Raw genomic sequence first — 25,515 nt, forward strand, 5'->3', positions numbered from 1 at the left:
GACACCAATAAATTTTGCAAATCGTAAATCGCGCAAAGTTTACGCGATTTATGTTTCTTTGAACTAATTTGTGGAAGCAATTTCAGAATCGCTTACTCTGTTGAGTTTTTGTGTGGTTATTGATGAGTTTTTGTGTAGCTGAGTTTTTGGTGTTCTCTAATTTTAGCCGCAGTTTTTGCCCGTTCGTGTGTAAGAGCTACTTTTAATAAGTTAATAGCTGTTTACCTGCTAATAAACTTCATACAAATATTACCCTAAAATTGTTTCCAGAAAGCGCTATAATCTATTATTTGAGTGTAATTTTTCAAAAAATTTTCGTGGGAGCATGCCTCCGGACCCCCCTAGAATACGCGTGCCTTCGGCACGCTCTATCCCCCCACCACCACTTTCATTGCTTCCCTTGCTCAACCCACCAGGATATGCCACTGCACATCAAAGTGGCGATGGCTTAAATCAAACACTTTGTTGTTCATTTTAATTCATCAAATATTTGCCCCTCCCCCCAATTTTTTTTTTCTGGCTACGCCACTGTATCAAGCTAAGGTAATTTTTACTTGACAATTTATACATTTTGTTGCGTAAGTATGTAATTATATATGTTTTGTAACTTGATGAGCAGTTTAACAAAACATGCATCCAGGGGCCAATTGTGAGAGGCTTTTGAGTAGCCTACTGCAAATAACACTAGTAATGCTAACTATCCCTGAATGCTAATAACAAAGAGTTGTGCAGTTCAAAATCTAAACTTGCTTGTGTCTGGCAGTTTTGTCTTCCATTAACCCACTTTTTAAAAATCTTATCAGAAAAAAGCATGGAGCTTACTGAGAGAATCATGGCATTAAAAGCAACATTAGTCTTATTCAAACGGAATCATTTCAAAAATAGTGTTTTTTATAATGGATTTTTAGGGAGCGACAGTTAGTATATTACTAGGAGCGACAGTTAGTATAATACTAGAATTTTCTTGATAGGCATATGGTACAGTTTCTTACACTACACTATTGTATTCAGGGAATAAATTACGGTAATACTAATCTCCAAGTGAAATGGAGCATGATAATACAAATCCATGGGCCCTACATGGAAAAGTATTTTAAGCTCTCTTCTTCGAAAGGCAAAAACTTATATTTTCACTGCCAGATGTGCCTTCCGGCCAAAAAGATAATTTCTTGTGACGAGAAATCGCGAAGTGGCTTGAAAAGTGTGTTGTTTCGAGTGGTTTATACCGTGTGAATGTTTGGCACCTAGCAAACAAAATGAGTTTGCGCTAGTGTATGCGCTGACGCCGCCAACTTTTTTTACAAGTTGCGTTGACGCATGCGGCGTATAGTTTTTCGAACGTTTGCGTTGACGGTGTCAATATTTTTTGTATGCGCGTACATCACTGTCAGATAATCACGTTAAATCGACGTTGATTATAATATACCCACTTGTGCTTTTTGTGACGTCATAAATTGCAAGAAAATTAATTGGTTTAAATTACAAGGAAAAATTTCTGTCAGTTCCAACCAACTTTGTCACATTCCAGGAAGCGATCTTCCCATGATGGCATCCGATCCTGGATTCTGGCTTTCATCTGATTTGTCACTGGAGGGACAATCTGAAGAACAGGAAGATTTCCAGCTGGTTTGCTCTAATGAGGAAGCAGCTCTCCAGTGTGGATCCGAGAGAGTAACAAGGCGAGTTTTGTTACATTTTTTTCACATTTCTATGGAAAAATAGTTTAGGAATACATTCAAACAACTTGTTTGCTATAAACCCAGTTTTGTCGCATCTGTTTGGAATGCAACAAAGTAAAAATGATGAATGGAAAGTATGAACTCCAACACATTCCACTTGAGTTAACATAAAAGTTTTCCTACTTACCATTGTTGTTGAACTTGATTTCCAACTGATGCTTTAGAAAGGAATGCGTGGATTTGGGATGCTGTTGGTTTCCTGGCTATGCGCTGATGGGGAGGAATGACGTCATATGCTCTTTACCTTCCTTCTACAGCTCCGAGATCACTGACGCATCCAGAGAGCTTTCTGACGGTAAATACATCGAACAAAGTGGTGGTGGGCACCAACACTCTAATGGAATGACACTAATCACAGACATTTGTAATCGGTACAATTAAAACGAACACGATAAGATTCTATCTATTACTTCTGAAGGATCATTTTTATTGACTGATGATTTAATGGATTGATAAAGACTTTTCTTGATTGGGTTATTTAACTGAGCACGTTAATAGTTCAACTCACTTTTAGTTTGTTTTTATTTCTGATCATCACGACGAAAAACAGTATATGCCCAACATAGCAATAGCTGAAACATCCTCGCTTGATCGTGCTTGTGTGCATGTAAGTTTTAATATTTGACTGTTCAAATAGAGTTTAGAGCTAGACTAAAAAAAACAAAAACGGTTTAACTACGAAACGCTGCGGTGTTGTTTGTTCGATTTATTAAAGATCATTTAAAATGTATATTTGAAATAAACTACTTCTTCAGTAGTAGGGCTATTATAAGCAAAGTAACAAAACACTAACCGAGTTTTCTGCCGCGCGTTAAACAATTCCTACGTTTTTACATTTCTAGATACGTCATCAATTCCTGAACCACCTTCCAGCGCATGGAGCGCTTGGGAAAAGTGGTATGCCTGTTACGTCACAAAGCCTTGCAGCAACGAGGCTATCAGGTCAAGACGACGACAGTGCAGCGCGTCAATTGTCACCAGAAGAGGCCGCCGAAGGAATAGAGCGCATGCAGACATCGGTTGTGCTGGTCCAACTATGGAATACGAGGAATGCTCTGAGCCCACGCAATGCGTCACCAGGTGGTCGGAATGGAGTGGCTGGTCAAACTGTACGTCCACTTGCAGTCCTGGAATTCGCGAGAGACAAAGAAAATGCGAAGACCACAACTCGTTATGTAAGTACAAATGGCGAGGTATGATCAAATATGATTGACTTACAATTCCTATAGAATTCAAAGACTCATTGACGTGAGCATTCCAATAATGACAAACAAACGTTAACGTCGTACTGTCTTCTGTTTCAGACTTCAACCCATTGTGCGAAAATGTTGCAGCGGCGTTTGCCTTCCTGAAAGACGATATTGAAACTAACCCATGCAACATCGATCTTTGCGATGCGTGGACAACTTGGTCACCGGAGAGTAATTGTGACGCAATATGCCGGTCTGTTGGCGTCAAAAGAAGAACACGGAAGTGCGACAACGGAATGGACTTGTCATCTCATAAACTGGATTGTTATCTCCAGACAGATCCGTGTGATGGTCCATCCATTTGTCCTCCATCGTGGGATGAGTGGATGGAATGGTCGGATTGTTCTGATACTTGTTCTCCTGGACTTAGATCTCGAACGAGAGTTTGCAGGAATGAGAATGGAACATTGGTTGATGATGTTGAATGTGAAGGATCTTCATCAGAAACTGGAAGTTGCAATGAAGATTTATGCAACAATTGGGGAGAATTTGAAACAATAAACGATTGTGATGCATCATGTGAAGAACAAGGATTACAACAAACAATGCGGCATTGTCTTGATTTCACAATCAATGAAACTAATCCACAATTTGAATTGAATGGGTGTAACAGTCAATTTGTCGATTGTGTTGGGGCATTGTGTCGTGGACAATGGGGTGATTGGGGCAATTGGACTGATTGTGGTGATAATTGCGGACCATCCACCAGACAAAGAATGAGGAACTGTTTTGTAAAGGAAGAAATCACAGAAAAAATATTCCGTTGTCAAGAGAATGATGAAAGTGATGTGGAGGTTTCATCTTGTAATGAACATCTTTGCTCCAGTTGGGAAGAATGGAATCTCAAAGATGATTGTGATGCATTATGCAGAAACAATGGAATGCAGACTAATTCAAGATCATGTTCTGATAGTTCAGTCATATTGGAAGATCACAATGAGTCTTGTTACATGACAAAGGTGTCATGCGATGGTCCATCCATTTGTCCTCCATCGTGGGATGAGTGGATGGAATGGTCGGATTGTTCTGACACTTGTTCTCCTGGACTGAGATCTCGAACGAGAGTTTGCACGAATGAGAATGGAACATTGGTTGATGATGTTGAATGTGAAGGATCCTCATCAGAAACTGGAAGTTGCAATGAAGATTTATGCAACAGTTGGGGAGAATTTGAAACAATAAACGATTGTGGTGCATCATGTGAAGAACAAGGATTACAACAAACAATGCGGCGTTGTCTTGATTTCACAATCAATAAAACTAATCCACAATTTGAATTGAATGGGTGTAACAGTAGGGCGTGTCAATTATAGCAATAAATTTTTTATTGTATTTTTTTTTAGATGCTGGGGTCTGAAAACTTGTGTATGCTTGTAGTAAGGTAGAATATGCAATTTTTTCAATAAATTTTAGTTGTTTAGCTTGGTAAATTGACAAAAAATTAAAATATTCTCAAAAAAACATTTTTTTTTCAATTTATTTTAAGTTGATTCTTTCCCAGTTTAAAATATTCTTTGTCACTTTATTCTGTATTATATTTTTTGACATAAGCAACAATTATTTGTTCAATTTATGTTCTTTCAAGTAAGAAAAACAAGTTTGTTTAGAAGAAATCTTGAAAATTTAGTGAAAAAATGCCTAAACCACCTATTTTGCCAAAAATTGTGTATATTTTTCAAACTTTGCACATAAGAGGAAACAATTTACACTTTGCAAAATTGTCTGAAATGCTGTTCACAAATACAAAAATAGTTTTAAAAAGTTGCAGGCATTGTCATTTGAGCTAAATCCTGTCTCGATTCATTTTTACTCATAATTTGTCGACTCGCTTGTTGAACTCTAACAAAGCTATCTCTCTTTTCGTGGGTGTAAACTCGGCTTGCAGCTTCTGTCACCATCTTTACACATCTTTCTACAGCTTGGCCGTGGCAGGGCCATTCAGGGACTTTCATTGGCGTATCAACAAACTTTTTGATTTCTTCCAATGGTAGCATAACAGTTAAAGGAGGCTCATAGACTTCTGTTGACCAATCGATCAATTCAATCAAAGAAGTTGCATTAATGTTAATTGTGGGACTGTGGGAGTCTTTCTAGGACGAACAGAGTCATCACCTAAACTGCATACTCTGTCACCGCCTCTTATTGCTGTTATTTTTCCAGACCTTTTTTCCTCTCTTCCATATCTTCTGAGCACAACATAGTTTGAATTATCATCTCGCTAAATGCATACCACGCTGATCGTTTGATTGTCGGCAAAACTGCTTGTATGACAGATTTGTTTTGTTGTTGAAGTAGACGAAGCTGAAACAAAATATGCCGTGGTCCTTCAATCCAATTGTGCTTGACTTTAATTTGAAAACAACAAGGGTAATAGACACCAACAATATATTCAACAATCAATTTCAAATTTTTGAGATTTTTTTCTTTTAGATTGTGCTTCGAAACCCATATTCGACAAAATCTGTTTGCTGTGGTCAACCATCTAGCATGATTGACAGGGCCAATGTGTAAGAGAGCTAAATCCGAGGGAAGATTTCCAGTTTTGATTGCCTGTGTCATCCTGTAACCATATGCTTGGTCAGTCGAAAGATTATCTACAACACTATCTTCAAGTTGAATAAGTGCTTCTCCAATAGATATCTTGAAAAAGGATTGATGTATTTCCAAGTCAGTTGCGTTCTCCAGCATTTTCCCAAGGTTTCCAGCCCATTTGTTGTTAGATAAAGTTTTTTCCATCCAAGCAGGTTATTAAATGCCGGAGTGGCAATTTGTCTGTGTGAAGTGCACAAACTAACCAGTTTAGTTTTCGACCAAGCTTAACTTCAACCCAGTGCATTGAACCCCCCTCCCAACCAGTATTGACATTTGTAGAGTCACCACCAACTGCTTGCAGGGTTTTGTCACTTCCAGTCTCCTTTAAAAAATTAACCAGATGATCAGCAATAACTTCGGCATGTTTTTTCGTAGAACTTTTTACTGGGGTAAAATGGCAGACATAGTTTCCACCAGGCTCATTGCACACCGTGTAATGCTCTTCTTTGATCATACTGGGAAATTGTTGTTTCGAGTTGTCGGCATGCAACATAATCTTTGTTATATCTTGTCTACCATCATAAAAAATGCATTCAATTGAGCGAACTGCCGATGCGTCATGAGGTGTCCGGCTCATGAAATCGGATACTCTTTCTTGAGCCCTTTTGACTTTATTATGATCCACAACAAAAGTGTGATCATTCCCGGTAACTAAACCAGCATCAATATATGCTGCTGTCGTAATAGCAGCTGTTGCGCGCAAGCCAACTCCGTACCGAATACTTTGCATAGCAACGTGAGGAATTTCTAGTCGATTTTACTGTAATCGTTGTGGTTGTTGAGCAGCAGATGAAGACATTCTTGGTGCCTGCATTTCAATATCGTAGCTTGGATCGTTTTCAACGCATGCATCACTTTGAAAGTCTTCTGTGCTACTTTCATCACTGGAGATTGTGGTTTCAATCTTCATTTCTTGCTGTTCGCTAAACTTAAATAGATTATTTTTATCCTCTTCTTGTCGTTTTAGTTTTTTCATTAGTCTGCTATGCTCCGGATAATCTGGTAAGCCAATTTGATATAGTCCCAAAGATCCATTTTTTTCTCTTTGAAATTTGATAAATGCAAGTTCTTTGACAGGGATTTTCACATCTTTGTTACACTTGCAGTGTATGTGAATTTTTTTTTTGCAAATACCATTGACAGTGCACCCATAATCAGAGCATAACACAATTCGACATTTGCAAGTAAGAATGTCAAACAGCTTGTCCAATTTGTTAATGAATGCTTCTTTCTGATGTAGTTTTCCTCTCCCTAAAGATATTTTTTGGCTTGCTCCCAATTTTCTTGAATCTTCCGTGTAATGTTTACCCTAGAGTTTACTACTGGGGGTATGAAACAACAGTTAGCAAGCTTCCATTTGTCAATCACTTTTGGGTAGATATCTTTAGTAAGGCTTGTTGATGGATAGTTTCTAACATCTTCACTGCACTCTTTTCTCAGCAGAATGCCACATCTCAACACATCACGTAGAGTAGGCAATTCAGATGGCAGCAGCTCTCTTCCAGTTCCAATCAGATTGTTCATATGTGTAAATGTACTACTCCTGGTTTTTCGCTTTAAATCCATATCAATCACCGTTTGAAATTACAGTAAATCAAATCACACAAAAGATTTTGATATCATAATTAGCTCTATAATATTGTTAATCTGTAACATGATAAAATATAGTTTGGCATGTAGTTAACTGCTCTAGGCTGCTGCTGAGCTGAGTCGGAGTCTGCCTCACTTTCTAAACTAGTCTTGTTCTGCAACGATCCCTGGTCCATATCTCAAAGCTAAAACTTCAATTGCTAAGGCACCAGGGATCAGTTAACAGTAGATGTTAATCAGAAAATGTATTTCGCACTTGCTAGTGCATCTTCAGTTCTGATCTGAAGATGCACTAGCAAGTGCGAAATATATTTTCTGATTAACATCTACTGTTAACTGATAGTTTGGCATGCGTTGAAATAAAAATTGTCATACAGCAATAGTATTTACTGTTACAAAAGTTAGTTGATCAACAACTACCGGTACTAAGTTTAATTGATTCTAAGTTTAGTTTACTTACAGTAATTGAATTAAATCGAATTAACCTACTTTAATTGCAGTCATCGCAGGCAAAAGTTGCTGGTTAATGAGAGTTTTTTTGCTAGCATTTCTGCACTTTATGATGTCATAGTACTTCACACCTCCTTAGCAAGCTTCAAAAGGTAGCAAACTATGGCGTCACAGAACCTACAAGTTGTAAATGAAAATTTCTGGAGGTCGGTAAATTTTGAAAAATTGTCAAATATTTGAATTTTTAGGGAACGATTTACCAAGCAAGACGTCATTTATTTTTGAAAAAAATTATATTTAGCGAAGTTTCTAGTCCAACTACAAGTTTTTAACACCCGTCATTTTGAATTAAAAATTTTTGAGTAAATTGACACGCCCTAGTGTAACAGTCAATTGGTCGATTGTGTTGGGGCATTGTGTCGTGGACAATGGGGCGATTGGGGCAATTGGACTGATTGTGGTGATAATTGCGGACCATCCACCAGACAAAGAATGAGGAACTGCTTTGTAAAGGAGGAAATCACAGAAGAAGTATTCCGTTGTCAAGAGAATGATGAAAGTGATGTGGAGGTTTCATCTTGTAATGAACATCTTTGCTCCAGTTGGGAAGAATGGAGTCTCAAAGATGATTGTGATGCATTATGCAGAAACAATGGAATGCAGACTAATTCAAGATCATGTTTTAATACTTCAGCCATATTGGAAGATCACAATGAGTCTTGTTACATGACAAAGGTGTCATGCGATGGTCCATCCATTTGTCCTCCATCGTGGGATGAGTGGATGGAATGGTCGGATTGTTCTGACACTTGTTCTCCTGGACTGAGATCTCGAACAAGAGTTTGCACGAATGAGAATGGAACATTAGTTGATGATGTTGAATGTGAAGGATCCTCATCAGAAACTGGAAGTTGCAATGAAGATTTATGCAACAGTTGGGGAGAATTTGAAACAATAAACGATTGTGGTGCATCATGTGAAGAACAAGGATTACAACAAACAATGCGGCATTGTCTTGATTCAAGAACAAACGAAACAGATTCTCAAACGGAGCTAAACGATTGCAACAGCCGAATAATAGATTGTGTTGGGGCATTGTGTCGTGGACAATGGGGTGATTGGGGAAATTGGACTGATTGTGGAGATAATTGCGGACCATCCACCAGACAAAGAATGAGGAACTGTTTTGTAAAGGAAGAAATCACAGAAGAAATATTCCGTTGTCAAGAGAATGATGAAAGTGATGTGGAGGTTTCATCTTGTAACGAACATCTTTGTTCGAGTTGGGAAGAATGGAGTCTCGAAGATGATTGTGATGCATTATGCAGAAACAATGGAATGCAAACTAGTTTAAGATCATGTTCTAATAGTTCAGTCATATTGGAAGATCACAACTCAAGTTGTTACATCACAAAGGCACCATGCGATGGTTCATCCATTTGTCCTCCATCGTGGGATGAGTGGATGAAATGGTCGGATTGTTCTGACACTTGTTCTCCTGGACTGAGATCTCGAACGAGAGTTTGCACGAATGAGAATGGAACATTGGTTGATGATGTTGAATGTGAAGGATCCTCATCAGAAACTGGAAGTTGCAATGAAGATTTATGCAACAATTGGGGAGAATTTGAAACAACTACTGATTGTAATGCATCATGTGAAGAACAAGGATTACAACAAACAATGCGGCATTGTCTTGATTCAAGAACAAACGAAACAGATTCTCAAACGGAGCTAAACGATTGCAACAGCCGAATAATAGATTGTGTTGGGGCATTGTGTCGTGGACAATGGGGTGATTGGGGCAATTGGAGTGATTGTGGAGACGATTGTGGACCATCTACCAGACAAAGAATGAGGAACTGTTTTGTAAAGGAAGAAATCACAGAAGCAATATTTCGTTGCCAAGAGAATGATGAAAGTGATGTGGAGGTTTCATCTTGTAATGAACATCTTTGCTCCAGTTGGGAAGAATGGAGTCTCGAAGATGATTGTGATGCATTATGCAGAAACAATGGAATGCAGACTAATTCAAGATCATGTTCTGATAGTTCAGTCATATTGGAAGATCACAATTCCATCTGTTACATCACAAAGGTAGCATGCAATGGTCCATCCATTTGTCCTCCATCGTGGGATGAGTGGATGGAATGGTCAGATTGTTCTGATACTTGTTCTCCTGGACTGAGATCTCGAACGAGAGTTTGCACGAATGAGAATGGAACATTGGTTGATGATGTTGAATGTGAAGGATCCTCATCAGAAACTGGAAGTTGCAATGAAGATTTATGTAACAATTGGGGAGAATTTGAAACAATAAACGATTGTGATGCATCATGTGAAGAAGATGGATCACAACAAACAATGCGGCATTGTCTTGATTTCACAATCAATGAAACTAATCCACAATTTGAATTGAATGGGTGTAACAGTCAATTGGTCGATTGTGTTGGGGCATTGTATCGTGGACAATGGGGTGATTGGGGCAATTGGACTGATTGTGGTGATAATTGCGGACCATCCACCAGACAAAGAATGAGGAACTGTTTTGTAAAGGAGGAAATCACACAAGAAATATTCCGTTGTCAAGAGAATGATGAAAGTGATGTGGAGGTTTCATCTTGTAATGAACATCTTTGCTCCAGTTGGGAAGAATGGAATCTCAAAGATGATTGTGATGCATTATGCAGAAACAATGGAATGCAGACTAATTCAAGATCATGTTTTAATACTTCAGTCATATTGGAAGATCACAATGAGTCTTGTTACATGACAAAGGTGTCATGCGATGGTCCATCCATTTGTCTTCCATCGTGGGATGAGTGGATGGAATGGTCGGATTGTTCTGACACTTGTTCTCCTGGACTGAGATCTCGAACGAGAGTTTGCACGAATGAGAATGGAACATTGGTTGATGATGTTGAATGTGAAGGATCCTCATCAGAAACTGGAAGTTGCAATGAAGATTTATGTAAGAATTGGGGAGAATTTGAAACAACAAACGATTGTGATGCATCATGTGAAGAACAAGGATTACAACAAACAATGCGGCATTGTCTTGATTCAAGAACAAACGAAACAGATTCTCAAACGGAGCTAAACGATTGCAACAGCCGAATAATAGATTGTGTTGGGGCATTGTGTCGTGGACAATGGGGTGATTGGGGCAATTGGAGTGATTGTGGAGACGATTGTGGACCATCCACCAGACAAAGAATGAGGAACTGTTTTGTAAAGGAAGAAATCACAGAAGCAATATTTCGTTGCCAAGAGAATGATGAAAGTGATGTGGAGGTTTCATCTTGTAATGAACATCTTTGCTCCAGTTGGGAAGAATGGAGTCTCGAAGATGATTGTGATGCATTATGCAGAAACAATGGAATGCAGACTAATTCAAGATCATGTTCTGATAGTTCAGTCATATTGGAAGATCACAATTCCATCTGTTACATCACAAAGGTAGCATGCAATGGTCCATCCATTTGTCCTCCATCGTGGGATGAGTGGATGGAATGGTCAGATTGTTCTGATACTTGTTCTCCTGGACTGAGATCTCGAACGAGAGTTTGCACGAATGAGAATGGAACATTGGTTGATGATGTTGAATGTGAAGGATCCTCATCAGAAACTGGAAGTTGCAATGAAGATTTATGTAACAATTGGGGAGAATTTGAAACAATAAACGATTGTGATGCATCATGTGAAGAAGAAGGATCACAACAAACAATGCGGCATTGTCTTGATTTCACAATCAATGAAACTAATCCACAATTTGAATTGAATGGGTGTAACAGTCAATTGGTCGATTGTGTTGGGGCATTGTGTCGTGGACAATGGGGTGATTGGGGCAATTGGACTGATTGTGGTGATAATTGCGGACCATCCACCAGACAAAGAATGAGGAACTGTTTTGTAAAGGAGGAAATCACACAAGAAATATTCCGTTGTCAAGAGAATGATGAAAGTGATGTGGAGGTTTCATCTTGTAATGAACATCTTTGCTCCAGTTGGGAAGAATGGAATCTCAAAGATGATTGTGATGCATTATGCAGAAACAATGGAATGCAGACTAATTCAAGATCATGTTTTAATACTTCAGTCATATTGGAAGATGACAATGAGTCTTGTTACATGACAAAGGTGTCATGCGATGGTCCATCCATTTGTCTTCCATCGTGGGATGAGTGGATGGAATGGTCGGATTGTTCTGACACTTGTTCTCCTGGACTGAGATCTCGAACGAGAGTTTGCACGAATGAGAATGGAACATTGGTTGATGATGTTGAATGTGAAGGATCCTCATCAGAAACTGGAAGTTGCAATGAAGATTTATGTAACAATTGGGGAGAATTTGAAACAACAAACGATTGTGATGCATCATGTGAAGAACAAGGATTACAACAAACAATGCGGCATTGTCTTGATTCAAGAACAAACGAAACAGATTCTCAAACGGAGCTAAACGATTGCAACAGCCGAATAATAGATTGTGTTGGGGCATTGTGTCGTGGACAATGGGGTGATTGGGGCAATTGGAGTGATTGTGGAGACGATTGCGGACCATCCACCAGACAAAGAATGAGGAACTGTTTTGTAAAGGAAGAAATCACAGAAGAAATTTTCCGTTGTCAAGAGAATGATGAAAGTGATGTGGAGGTTTCATCTTGTAATGAACATCTTTGCTCCAGTTGGGAAGAATGGAGTCTCGAAGATGATTGTGATGCATTATGCAGAAACAATGGAATGCAAACTAATTCAAGATCATGTTTTAATAGCTCAGTCATATTGGAAGATCACAATGAGTCTTGTTACATGACAAAGGTAGCATGCAATGGTCCATCCATTTGTCCTCCATCGTGGGATCAGTGGATGGAATGGTCGGATTGTTCTGACACTTGTTCTCCTGGACTGAGATCTCGAACGAGAGTTTGCACGAATGAGAATGGAACATTGGTTGATGATGTTGAATGTGAAGGATCTTCATCAGAAACTGGAAGTTGCAATGAAGATTTATGCAACAATTGGGGAGAATTTGAAACAACTACTGATTGTAATGCATCATGTGAAGATACAGGATATGAACAATCTTCAAGAAGATGTTTAGATCCAAATGAAACTGATGCAATATCAAGCTTTTGTTTTGTGAGAGAAACTGAATGTCAAGGAGATATATGTCGCGGGGTGTGGGCTGTTTGGGGTGAATGGACTGATTGTGATGAAGAGTGTGGACCTTCATCGCGCAATCGATCTCGAAATTGTTCGTTTGAAGGTGACGTAACATCCGATCTGTTCTTATGCCAGGAAGCTGATGAAATGACAGAAACTGAAAGTGAAGTTTGTAATCGTCAGTTTTGCTCAGCATGGGGTGAATGGGTTACTGACGACAATTGTGACGCTCCGTGTAGAGGAAGCGGTTTTAACACAAGAACAAGAAGTTGTGTCGACGAAACGTACAAACTAAGACAACAATTTCTATTAAATATTGCAGAAGATGAGTTGAATGGGGCTCTGAATGAGTCTTGTTACATCACAAAGATACCATGCGATGGTCCATCCATTTGTCCTCCATCGTGGGATGAGTGGATGGAATGGTCAGATTGTTCTGACACTTGTTCTCCTGGACTGAGATCTCGAACGAGAGTTTGCAGGAATGAGAATGGAACATTGGTTGATGATGTTGAATGTGAAGGATCTTCATCAGAAACTGGAAGTTGCAATGAAGATTTATGCAACAATTGGGGAGAGTTTGAACCTTCTGGGTTTTGTAATGCATCTTGTGAAAAACAAGGATTTGAAACATATTCTAGAACTTGCACTCGAAACGAATTCGAGTTTCCTGTTGAGTGTACTAATATGGAGGTTGAGTGTGTAGGTGCTCTCTGTCCTGGTCAGTGGGGGCCATGGGGCGAGTGGTCCGGTTGTAAAGATGAATGTAGCCCATCAACTATGACGCGATCACGATTATGCTTCATCAAAGGTGAGATGGTTGAAAATGCTCGTTGCTTAGAAGGAACTAACCGGGATGAGCAAACTTGCAATGACTTCTTTTGTCCCACTTGGGATGAATGGACAACTACGGACTGCTTGGGAATATGTGGAGTCAATGGACAGTATGTGAGGCAAAGAGCTTGCATCTTTAATGGCGAGTCTGTTGTTGAAAATGACATTGGAACAACTTTTCGTGGAACCCCCGAAAGCTGTTATTCAGTAGTAATGGATTGCATAGCAACATGCGTTCCGGAGTGGTTGCCGTGGTCGGAATTTTCGGAATGTTCCGAGCTTTGTGAGCCAGGCATTCAAACTCGAGAGCGATTGTGCACCTTTAACAACTCCATTACTGATCCATCCGTGTGCTCTTCTCACTTCCGATCTGATGATGGGGAGATTACGGGTGAATTGAGCAATGATGGCAGCACAAACACCATCCCGTGTAACAGCAACACTTGTCTCACCTGGTCAACTTGGACCGAAAGTATCTGCGACGCGAAATGCGACGAGCCTGGAGTAATCAGACGAAGAAGAACTTGTCGATTTACACTCGTGCGAAATCAAGTCACATCGCCTGCAGTTAGACGATGCAGCAACGAAATAGTTCCGTGTTTCGGCCCTTGCAACACGTTCTGGACACCGTGGTCGCAATGGGGTTCCTGCTCTGAGGACTGTGGACCCGGATTGAGTACCCGAACAAGAAGATGCAGAAAAGAAGGAGTCGAGTCATCACCTGACGAATGCAGTGAATTACCTGAAGCCACAGAGGACGAATACATCCTCATCCGACCTTGCAACACGCTCGTCTGTGACTCCTGGAGCCAATGGGAGGAAACCAAATGTACGGTACAATGTGGAGGTAGAGGAAAAAAGCAGAGAAGAAGACGATGCCTAGGTCAGGGTTTGACTGCCCCTGTAAGCGCTTCCTTCCGCGACACAAGCTGCCGATTCCGCATAGATGAGTGCGGAAACATTCCTTGCTCCGTTTCCTACTTTCCCTGGACCAGTTGGACATCCTGCTCTAATAGATGCGGCTCAGGAACTCAACGCCAGAGACGACGCTGCTTTGCCAGGGGCAGTGGAATTGCTCGTGTCCAAGATTGTTTATCTTTAGGGCCATACACTAGGACGAGACCATGCAATCCGACCAACTGCCTCGAGTGGTCCTTGTGGACAAGTGGAGCGTGCTCTAAAACCTGTGGGGGAAGAGGAACATTAAGAAGAAGGCGAGAATGTGAAGTCACTGGGGATTTCTCTTCACCCACTTTAAGCGGAAGGTGTTATCGAGAAAGTCAGAGATGCAACGAAGGTCCGTGTCAATAGCGGCCTCTGAAGCTGTTTTCTATGCAATTATTTCAAAATAATCACTTCTGTTGTCAGTATCAAGAGATGATGAAGTTGCACTCCAGAACCGCGCGTTACGAAAAGTGTCTTTAAATGTGTCACGTCTTCAGTGACAGCCGAGTCAGTTGATATTGTTATCTGTATCGCGGTATTAAACCTAACAACCCTTATGAACAGGGCTGCCAAGTTTTGACTTAATTCCTGAGTTTGTAACTCAGATGCGAAATGTACAAAATGTATTAGCTTAGGTTTCCGACCTTTAGTATAAGAAAACTTCTCAATCACACTGAAAATAATGTTTAAAGTAAATTTTCTATTGTATTAAAGTTTTATGAGCTCAAAACAGAAAACTTAGGATTTTTGGTTGCCCTGGTCGTGAAAGTTGATTTAAACTTTATCAGTTCTTGAGCGGTCATCATTTCAAGTTTATGACATCACAATGATGAGTTTTGTTTTTTAAGTACAGTAGAATTCGCCTATAGTGACTTTGTCTATTGTGACACTTCGCCTATAGTGATACCTGTTGCAAAGTCCCGTTTGCAAACCATATGTTTTGCATAGAAATGGCTTCGCCTATAGTGACTTCGTTTATAAGAGCACTTTACTTACAGTGACACCACATTTCTGTCCCTTGGGCTCAAAAATTTCCGTATAAGGACACTTGATGGTGTATTTCCAGTTTAAGTTGGAATCATATTTTGTCCTTATCAGCATTCGCCAGTTTCCAGCCAGCAAATCCATCTTTTTACATTGATTTAACGTATGCAAAGGTTGAACCATAAAGGATTGATTTGCTGACTGGGTTTGAATTAAACCAACATGGGATGCGCATGCGCAGATACTGCACAAGTGACGTTATCAACGACGTCATCATTCGTCTATAGTGACACTTCGCTTATAGTGACACTTTTTCCGCGGTCCCTTCAGGTGTCACTATAGGCGAGTTCTACTGTAGTTGAAAATATTCTTCTGAAAGCTAATTAGACACAAACAGGTGTCGACTAAACTATCTGAACATGTTGATGATATGCGCAAACCCTGCACACAATTTGTCGGTAGGCCAATAACTTTCGTTCATTACGTATTGCTACTTGCGAACGAGTAATGATTGATATAAACAATGTAAAATCTTCATCACAACGACATGTTGTCCTCCTCAAACTGATCCTCCCACAGAGCGCGCTTGCTTTGAAGTCTGCCATTGTTTAGTTTTGCGTCAACAATTTTGTTTTTTACTTCTTGTTCGTCTTTAATAAAAAGATCCAGGTGAATGTTTTTCAATGAAATGCGATGCAATGATGACGAAACTTTTACTGAACGTTCGCACTTATTGTCTATGACGTCGGGTCATTTTCAGTAGCAACGTTTAAGTTCAAGATCCACTTCGCTTTCCTATCACGCCAGTCCGATGGTTCCAAGTTCAATTCTCAACCGTTTATTTAATACAAATGTATTTATGATGTGGTTACCTTAAAAGCTGTGTCTTTGTAATTATGGCATCGGCGACTATGAGCTTATGCAGATGACAATGAAAGAGTCAGAAGCGAAACATCGATCGTGGACGACGGTTACAACTTAGTGCATCAGGTCGGAAATATTTTCAACTAGAGTATACATCACGAGCTATGGAGCTGCCGTACAAAGCTGTCACTATCGACACTTCATCGCAACCACCAGGGCCTGATTAAGGCTCACGGGGGTCCGAGGCACAGCTATGTTTAGGGCCCCTATTGGCAATCGCTTTCGACGCAGAGCAGCAGTACTCTACTGAAGCCTGGCATAGCAAGTAACTTTCCTAGTAACAAATGTGCCCAAGACCATGCAAGCATAATAATAATATAATGTTGTCTGTCTTGTTGTTTGATACCACAATCCTTCACTTGATCGCGTTCAAGATTTCAAGCGAAACGAACGCGTTCAAGCGAAATTCGCCGAAGCGTGACGATTTGGGATCGTTATTCTATTTACCAATCGTTACTCAAAAATAACAACTGTGCACACACTGGCACAACAACTTTCACTACCTACGCCTAAGATGCTAATGTAAAAAAATTGGGGGCCCCAAAACCAGAGGGCATGAGGCCTGTGCCTCGTGGTTTATTGGGCCCTGGCAACCACAATCTTGTCTCTGCAAACAACCTTTTAAGGAATATACCAAAGTTTATCTGGAAATGACTTTGGTCAGCCGATACAATGTGATCGCTTGTTGGCAAATCAAAGAGATTCTATTGTCGAGGGCGTAGCGGAGTGTTGCCCCAATTTCGCCTCAAGCTTTCAACAACCTCAAGCTGTTACAGCACCATGGTTATTTTATTGTGACGTATGCAATCCTTCCGCGATATAAGAAGTAAGGTTGAGAAGTGGCGCAAGATAAAAACAAACTAGAAACGAAAATACTGCATTGCAAGCTCAAAGTAGCAATCAACAACTGGTGGTCGTGCAGAAGTCATCTGTATATCTTCGGACCTGGCAGTAGAGAGGCTTTGAACCACTGATGGGTCACTCAGATTGACAAAGTGAAGTTTCCGATTGTTGTCTGTGAGCTATTCCATTCACTAGGTGCCGATGAAGAGCCGTCCTTGAATAAGTTGTTCAAGCGCACCCACCACGAGTTAAACCAACAACGCTTGATCCGGACAAGGCTTCTCCATTGTCTATAAGTGTTTGGATGGATTTTACAATTGCTGCCTGCTGGGTGATTTACAGAAGGTGGCGGCATCAGTTGAACACCCCTGATGGCTTACATTGAGCGGCACAAGGGCCAGACAGAAGCATCGTCGCAACAACGCGAAGAAACAAAAGCAAAACAAAGAACGACAATGGATCGATGACGAAGGAAATTGCTTTGCGCGTTATTGATGACGACATCGAGCACTTTCCTCCTCAAAGTCAGACGTCGCTGCAAAATAAACGTCACCCGATGATGGTTGGAACCGAACAAACTTCCAACGTAATTCAAAGTGAACTTTTCTCAACTTAATAAAGTTGCCTACGCTGATTGATACATGCATCAGCTCAAGATTAACTATTGTGTTGTCACAAACTACATTGAGAACATCAGCTAATTACGAGCAGAGATGTGCAGACTTCTTCAAAATTGGACGCAAACTGCTAAAATTTATAAAAAGCATAGAAATGTCGGCAAAGTACTTTGGCAGCAACAAAAGAGGTCTGAACGAAAAGTTGTGAATCACTCAAACGTAAATTAATTCACGCATTTGAAACATGGCGACCTCTAGTGATTTGCTCCTACCATGAGGGTCCAGCATCCTTCAGAACTGGAACTATGTTCATCGGGGATTCCCCATCATCTTCCTCAAATCTAACCTGGAAATGCATGACGTCATCAGCATTGTTATGAAATGAATCAATAACGTTTTTCACCAAATACAAGCTTTTGTTCATATAAAGCTCAACGGGAGAAGCTTTCCATGATTTTGCTGGCAACCATCTACCTTCCGAACCATAACGATTTACAATGTTCTACATCAGGGGTCGGGAACCTATGGCTCGCGAGCAATATATGGCTCTTTTGAAGACGGCATCTGGCTCGCAAAAAGTCCAATCTTCTAATGTGCAAACCGCAAATGTTTTATCTTAACTTTACATTACAATTTAGAGCTGAAAATGCGCTCAGAATGCACCAAATTAAGTGTCATTTTTCATTTTTTTTGTGGGGGAACCCCCAAACCCTTGCTGTTTTCTCGTTTTGCTAAGACACGTTTCCACTTCCACAACTCACCAGTGCCACCACGTGTTAGTTGTATTAAGTGTTAAAGCATTGTACCCTATGGCTCTCATGGAAATGTATTTTCAAAAATATAGCATTAATGGCTCACTTACCTAAAAAGGCTCCCGACCACTGTTCTACATGCACATTGCACAGGCTTTGACAACTTGGGAACTAGAGGCCGCTGTAATTTTGGTTTTGAACTCGAAGCTAAATTGGCTTTATATTCCTTTGAAATGATCGTTTTAAAAATTTAAATTGCCAAACTGTGATCACTGAATCTCAAATCACGATAGAGGAAGAGCTGGTGTGATGTTCAGGGCTACGGCCGTGTGACACACGATGAAGAAGAACTTCAAATTCTTAATTTTACGCTAAAAAATGACAAAGCTTTTACAATTCCTAGTGTTGCCAGATGATTTTTGGATACCCAGCACAAGTGTCAAAATTTAGTTTATTATTTGTATGGTAACAATAGTAAGCCTACAAAAGTAACTCAGGAACACAAAATTTACACAAAGACAAATATTTATTAACTACTACTTAAACTATCTACAAGCGATTTTGGCTGATAACAGATCGGCCTTCAGTCAAATTTGAAGCTGCACGTAGTCATGGCCTATGTGTAAACATCGCCATGTTTCGAAAGATAATATCTGAGATAATTTAGCGGCAAATCAACGAAACCACGAGCCACATTATGGAAGAGGAAGATGAAAAGTTGATGTCATCAAATTCTTCCATTAGATGTACATCGCTGGACAAGCAAACATTCGTAATGAGCTTCCAACATCTTTTCAACTTCTCCACCTCGACATGCTTGACTTCCTCTGGAACGGTCAAACCCTCACGAAGCCGATGACGTAATAAGTTTTGTATTGTTTATCAACAAAGTCGAGCACGCGCTGAACTAACCTGTTTCCCATGTTTCGATATGCGCATCTTTCTCCTGTGGACGAACCGGAAGATAACCGCGATCACGGTTAGCGCTATCTCTATGACGGCAAGCAGGGCGAGCGACGCGTTTAGAACAATCGGTGCCTGGAAGATAAAGTCATCCAGCACGATAGCTTTGTTGTGTAATAGATGGACTATTTGTTAACAGCTGCCTCACCAGCAAAAATTACGTTTTTACATCATTTTAACGTCGTAAGTTGACATGAAACAGCATCTTCTGCTGGGTGGGGCATCTGTCGTTTCAAGAGTAAAGTTTCCAACAGATGAACACCACCTAAGTTTAATGGCTGATGGCTCTTCCGTTCCAGACATAGATGTGGCTTGCTCCTCCTGCTTGGCAATGCAGGTCATGAAGAATAGAAGCTCCTCCCTTGGATCTCATCTTCCAAGAAATAGTCTTCAAATAATTTCCGTTCAGTCTGAGAGCACCCGAGCAGGAAACTAAATCATGTTTTTCATTGATCTCTTTTGTTTTCGTTTAGAAAATAAACAAACAATTTTCTCACTGCAAGGTTGCTGTGATGACGACATGAATCGCAATCAATGTCGATGCATAATTGTTTCACCATGGCAACGCGTCTCTCACTAAGATCGATCCTTTCATTCCGTCTGCATCGTCATAGCTATCTGACGTCACCAATACAGCGCCCCAGCGGATTCCTCTACATCAAGCCAATACGTGTGAGAATAAGTTATTCTGGCACTCCATTATGACCAAACAAGAGACCGCGGTCCAACCAACAGCAACATGGCGCATGGTTTGCGTCAACGAAATTTGTTGGTTGTGGGGTCGAGATTTTATCATCGACTAATTTTAAAGTTGGCAGTGAACTTATCGCGGAAGGCGCGATTTGGTTTCCATCGGTCTAAGTCACAGTTTCTCTACATGTGGACGATAGAAGGTTTGTATCATGGTCCACAGAAACGAATGAAGAATGTTTTGAAACAAGAAATTGCATAAAGACTAAAGAGCGTGGCATTAATAATTGTGTTCTAAAATCCATCCCTTGAGATGAATGCAGAATAAAGACTTTACCATCCTCGAAATTCATCATGAAAACTTGACAGGACTGCAACACTTTGAAGCAAATACGATGACGTCGTTCTATGGCTTCCACAATCTTGATGAGATGCTCAAGTAATTCCTGCTTCAAACGACTTGTAGCTAGAACTTGTGTGGACGTGATCGCGCGTGTCGGGTCAAATAAGCACAAACAAAACCGCGGAATGTTTCTGCTTCTGCGAAAAAGATTAAAGCGTCGGGTTCAGCGGAATTCCTCAGCCTCTTATCAAGAGCTTTTCTCTCAATCTCCTCCCAAACTAATTTCCTACAAATTATAACGACATCTCCGATACAAAGGAAGCCATGGCATAAACAAACTCAATGAATGGTTTGGGTACTTTTTATAAAATGCTGTAAAACTGATGTACAGTACTTCCATTAAACTCGCGACACCAAATCGTTTATGGAAAACATACAACATGACAACATAACACCCGAAATTTGGAGTCATGAATATCCTTCCAGCGGCATCTACCGTAAGAGACGAACCACATGAGGGGTGTGGACCGTATAAAGGGGCGTGGGATCAACACAATCAAAGCCGTAACTTGCAATCGATTATTTGCGAATGTTTCACAAGTTTTGCTGCTGAAATTTAACAAACGTCGCACGCGCCACGCGACGATGACGCAACAAAATAATAATGATGATTCACGAACTCACCACGCTAAGTTCATCTTCGCGAAGAAGAATCCACAACTCGACTCCCTCCACGATAATCATGAGCGCCCCGAAGTGGCAGCCAATCACAGAGAATGTGACGAGTTCCTGCGTAATAATCACATCGGTTCATGTAATGACCTGCCCCTGATAAGCTTCCCTCAATTTCATTCCCTCTTTCCCAAACGATTACTTGGATGTCTTTCTATGGCAAGCGGAACATTGCCACGCAACCGATTGGTGGAAGTATCGAACCCACGTTGAATTGCCGAGAGAATGTGTTGAACCAACAAGATCGCTCCTTCGCAATACCGAGAAGATACTGTTGTTTTGACAAGACAACGGTTGAAACTTATCATAATGGTTGCACTCTTGGCTTCTCTTCCATTCAAATCTTTGGCTATTAGCCTACAACTACCAGTTACATGCATGAACACAACAAGAAGTTATTTCTTCCTTGTCGGATTGAAGACGGTTTGTAAACTTGATGCTAATAACCATAGACAAACAAAACCTAACAACCAGGTGGCATTTAACATAATAACATGAAAACAAACTAAAAATTACGAATGTTTTCAGCCATACTCGTAGTTTATTGTTATGTTAAATGCCGTCTGATTGTTAGGTTTTATTTGTCTATCGTTAAAAAAATCACCTCTCCACCAAAATTGATGCTAATAATTAATTTGATCGAAAACTTTCAAAAGTTGAAAATTAATTGTTTCGGCAGCTCACCCTCAGTCTCTTTCCTGCGTTGACGCTCGTGTAGTTGATCAGACCAACCAATACGAACTGCACAACAAACCAATGAAATAAATCTACAGTAAGTAACCATCATTGTGCGCAAGACAATACCGCATTGTGTGCGTAGTTCTGCAACTAAACATTCGACAATTCCACTGAGATTTATTCAAACACGCAATGATGATGTCAACTAGGTTAGTATTTTCAGGCACCAAAGGAATTTGTTATTCTTTGGTTTGCTGGGCTCGGACACATCAAACCTACATTTTGCCTAGATAATTATTTTCGATTTTGTAGAGGGCGAAATGACAATAAGGGACCTAATTTCCACTTAGTAATGAATTGGTCGGGATTCGAACTCAGCTCTCCATGAGCCATGTTCAGGGCTTCTTGTGTTTCTCAACTTGCATGTGAAGTGAAACTGCAGTCCCTTGCAAGCAAAACTTTTAGTTGTAACAAAATGTTTGAGAAGCTTAGCCACTGGAGTTGAGCTTCAAAGCAAAGAGCTTCACAATTGGAATAAATTAACTTCTCGAAGCAAACTAGAGACGCCAACGAAATAAACTATTCAACTTTACCAATAAATTTCATGAATGAAAAAATGTGATAAATTAATCAGTGTATCTTCAATTATTAGTTAACGAAACAATCCACGTTTGTCAACGTCAGAATCTTGTTGCGTCAGTGGCTTCGCAGGCAAACCGGTTTGCGAGTGACGATACATCTCGGGGTGGAATATTGAGGCGTTGGTGTCATCTTAAACGTTTTCAGACTCATCATTAAAAGTCGACTTGAAGTTTTGCACGTTTCATTGTTCGTTCACAATCAATATTGTGTTGAATCAAAGTGAGACACAAACAATCGTTAAAGAACAAGATTCCGTACAAAGCTGCAAATCGCGAAGTTTGTTGCAATCCACGGATGGTTCATTCAGTAGGGTCCGGGTTCGCAACCGACAACACAATCCATAAAATTATTCTAAACTTCTATGACACCATTGATCATTCCGCATGAGAAAATTATGAAGCAAAATTCCCAAAACCGAGGTGACGACAAAATAAAAACCAAAAGCTTGTCATGAAAAACACACGTTTCGTGAAACAGAGTTGCCGTCCAGAAAAAGGAAAGCATGCACTGCATGAACGATATTTGCCTCCTTGGCGCATCCAGTGCATATGTTCCTACTCAAATGCTTTGTGACGAAATAAAGACGACTTTTATAAAAGTTGGTGAAAGAACTCACAAACAAGGAACACCAGATTCCACTTCCCGAGTAGGAACGCTGGACGTTCTCGCACAGAACAATGGAGATTGTGATGCAGATAAGAGCAAGTGTGACCTGTGAGAGCTGAACACAATGTGGTTATTACTCGTCTACATACAACAAAGATACTATCAACTGTGTGGTAACAATTGAATAAAAAAACCATCAAAGAAAATTAAAAACAAACTATTTACAATGACGTCAAAAGAAACGTGTTGCCACTATACAATTTAGAGATTGATGGAAGTATATCGTGCTTTCTAATAAAAATTAACTTTCAGTCTCTAAAAACAGAGAGAGACTGTTCACCAGGCATTTTATAATAAAAGTAATTTGCGTTCTTCTGGTGACTATTTACTAGGTTACCTCCTGATGTTAAAGATGATAACTAGCTTTTGTATTTCCGACGTTTCAGTCTCTAATTACCAACAAAGCTATGGAATTGAACAACATTATTTAGAAAAGCAATTTGCAACAAATTAAATGATAAACAACGTTGCTTCGACGTAGTTTGAAGGAGTAGCTTGCTAGCTATTGTTCAGTCACAATGGAACATTCTTACCCCGATTGTTCTTAATCGGGACCGAAGATTGTCTTCCGCCTTTGATGAGGATGGTTTTCTGGTGTCGTCTTCATCGCAAATGACATCTTTATTAGGAAGGTTGTTCCGAAGAGCGAGCGGCGATTTGTCTTCAAGGCATGAGACTTCTTCGCGTTTCTGTTCAAAAGGCTTGTCTAAATCTTGAGTGAGGCTTTCTCGCGTCATAATTAATCCTTTCAATAAACAAACATAGACCAACTTAACATGAAGAGACTAACCATCTGATAGCAAAGTGCAATTTTTAAAGACTGTCAGGCGATCACTGTCACAAACAGTATTCCAAACACCGGTGACGGACTCGGGGAGAGGGAGCGATCGCTCTCCATAAAACACAAAAATCAACTGTATTCATTGTGTTGTTGCAAAGTTGGATTAATGTAAACCGACACGTCATTATGTTTAGTTGAAATCGCCTCCCGCCTAAAACTGCTTTCTTGGTCCGCCCCTACCCAACATATACCCCAGACAGCAAATTAATCATTTTCACATCGATTCAACCAACCAAACTTGGTGGAAGCTCACTTGGTGACCTTCCGGTCTTTCACTGCCATCCTTCTTGTGCGAATTATTGTGCTTTGCATAATTTTGTTTTTTCGTCGACAAAACAAATTAAATCGAACACGTCTGCAGTTTAATTTGCTGAGTGGAATAACTTTACGCAAACAGTGACACGTGTCCTTGAAGAACCAGATTTCTGGTTGAGGTTGCCTACAAATTTCGAACCTTTGGGAAACCCCCTGAGTGCAAAATCACCGAAGCAGAAATGTTGTGGAAAGATTGGTAGGCACTTTAACATTACCCACTGGTCGAAGAGGTACGCAATCATGCGTGACATGTTCATTCGCAATTCAGCTGATTTCAGTCATGTGACTCGTGACGTGATATTCTGATCGAAAATTTTTGATACAAAGAAATTTAACTGAATGCTTCACCACAACCACCGTTGCCTAATGGTTAGGGCAGAGGAGTATAGTAATTTCGATTTCGTGGGTTCGATTCCCACCTTCTGCTAATACTATTTTTTCTTCTGCAACTGAACTGAGTGCAAGAAGGATCTTAATGGTAGCCACTTTAACAAGTCGAAATTGTGACTAAAACACAAATATTGATTGAACATGTCACGCATGATTGCGTACCTCTTCGACCAGTGGGTAATGTTAAAGTGCCTACCGGAAAGATTGAAGATGAGAGCAAGTCAGCTGGAACGCCATCTGCGTCACAATGCCCGATTGTGTCAACTAGTTTGTCCCCAACTTCAAGTCATTTTCTCGTAACTTGTACACTTACATTAGACTGATATAGAATTTATCACAGTCTGGTTTGTCAAATTTCTCTGACTGTTGGTTTTGTCATCCCTAACATTCTGATGATAACAACTTGAAATAATGATTTGACGCAGAAAGTTAGAGCGACAATAGCCTTGGACGCACCAGAGCGACAAACGCCTTGGACGCACCAGAGCGACAATAGCCTTAGAGGCACCAGAGCGACAGTAGCCTTGGACGCACCAGAGCGACAAACGCCTTGGACGCACCAGAGCGAC

The 25,515-nt window shown here is 40.3% G+C and overlaps 3 protein-coding genes across 5 annotated transcripts; 2 read left to right on the forward strand and 1 right to left on the reverse strand.

Annotated features, from left to right (window-relative positions):
* The first annotated feature begins 1,545 nt into the window (after positions 1-1,545).
* LOC145779274 (coadhesin-like) lies at positions 1,546-4,302 on the forward strand. The gene is made up of 4 exons (XM_082590816.1): positions 1,546-1,679; positions 1,904-2,034; positions 2,582-2,914; positions 3,044-4,302. The coding sequence occupies exons 1-4, from the start codon at positions 1,546-1,548 to the stop codon at positions 4,300-4,302; spliced, it is 1,857 nt and encodes a 618-aa protein (XP_082446942.1).
* A 3,811-nt stretch (positions 4,303-8,113) lies between these two features.
* On the forward strand, positions 8,114-16,328 carry LOC145779618 (SCO-spondin-like). The gene has a single exon (XM_082591256.1). It carries the CDS (start codon positions 8,114-8,116, stop codon positions 14,930-14,932), a length of 6,819 nt encoding a protein of 2,272 aa, XP_082447382.1. The 3' UTR covers positions 14,933-16,328.
* A 928-nt stretch (positions 16,329-17,256) lies between these two features.
* On the reverse strand, positions 17,257-24,192 carry LOC145779944 (uncharacterized). Of its 3 annotated transcripts, XM_082591634.1 has the most exons (7): positions 23,934-24,192; positions 23,351-23,455; positions 22,099-22,155; positions 21,367-21,471; positions 19,599-19,724; positions 18,207-18,280; positions 17,257-17,852 (listed from the first exon to the last, which is right to left on the reverse strand). In XM_082591634.1, the coding sequence occupies exons 1-7, from the start codon at positions 24,135-24,137 to the stop codon at positions 17,843-17,845; spliced, it is 681 nt and encodes a 226-aa protein (XP_082447760.1). In that variant the 5' UTR covers positions 24,138-24,192; the 3' UTR covers positions 17,257-17,842. The 3 variants fall into 3 exon arrangements, with proteins under 3 accessions (XP_082447760.1, XP_082447761.1, XP_082447762.1); XM_082591635.1 differs by lacking the exon at positions 22,099-22,155; XM_082591636.1 differs by lacking the exon at positions 19,599-19,724.
* Positions 24,193-25,515: the final 1,323 nt, after the last annotated feature.

The sequence above is a fragment of the Aplidium turbinatum genome, chromosome 11 (assembly GCF_918807975.1).
Source record: "Aplidium turbinatum chromosome 11, kaAplTurb1.1, whole genome shotgun sequence".
In the NCBI taxonomy this organism is placed as follows: domain Eukaryota; kingdom Metazoa; phylum Chordata; class Ascidiacea; order Aplousobranchia; family Polyclinidae; genus Aplidium; species Aplidium turbinatum.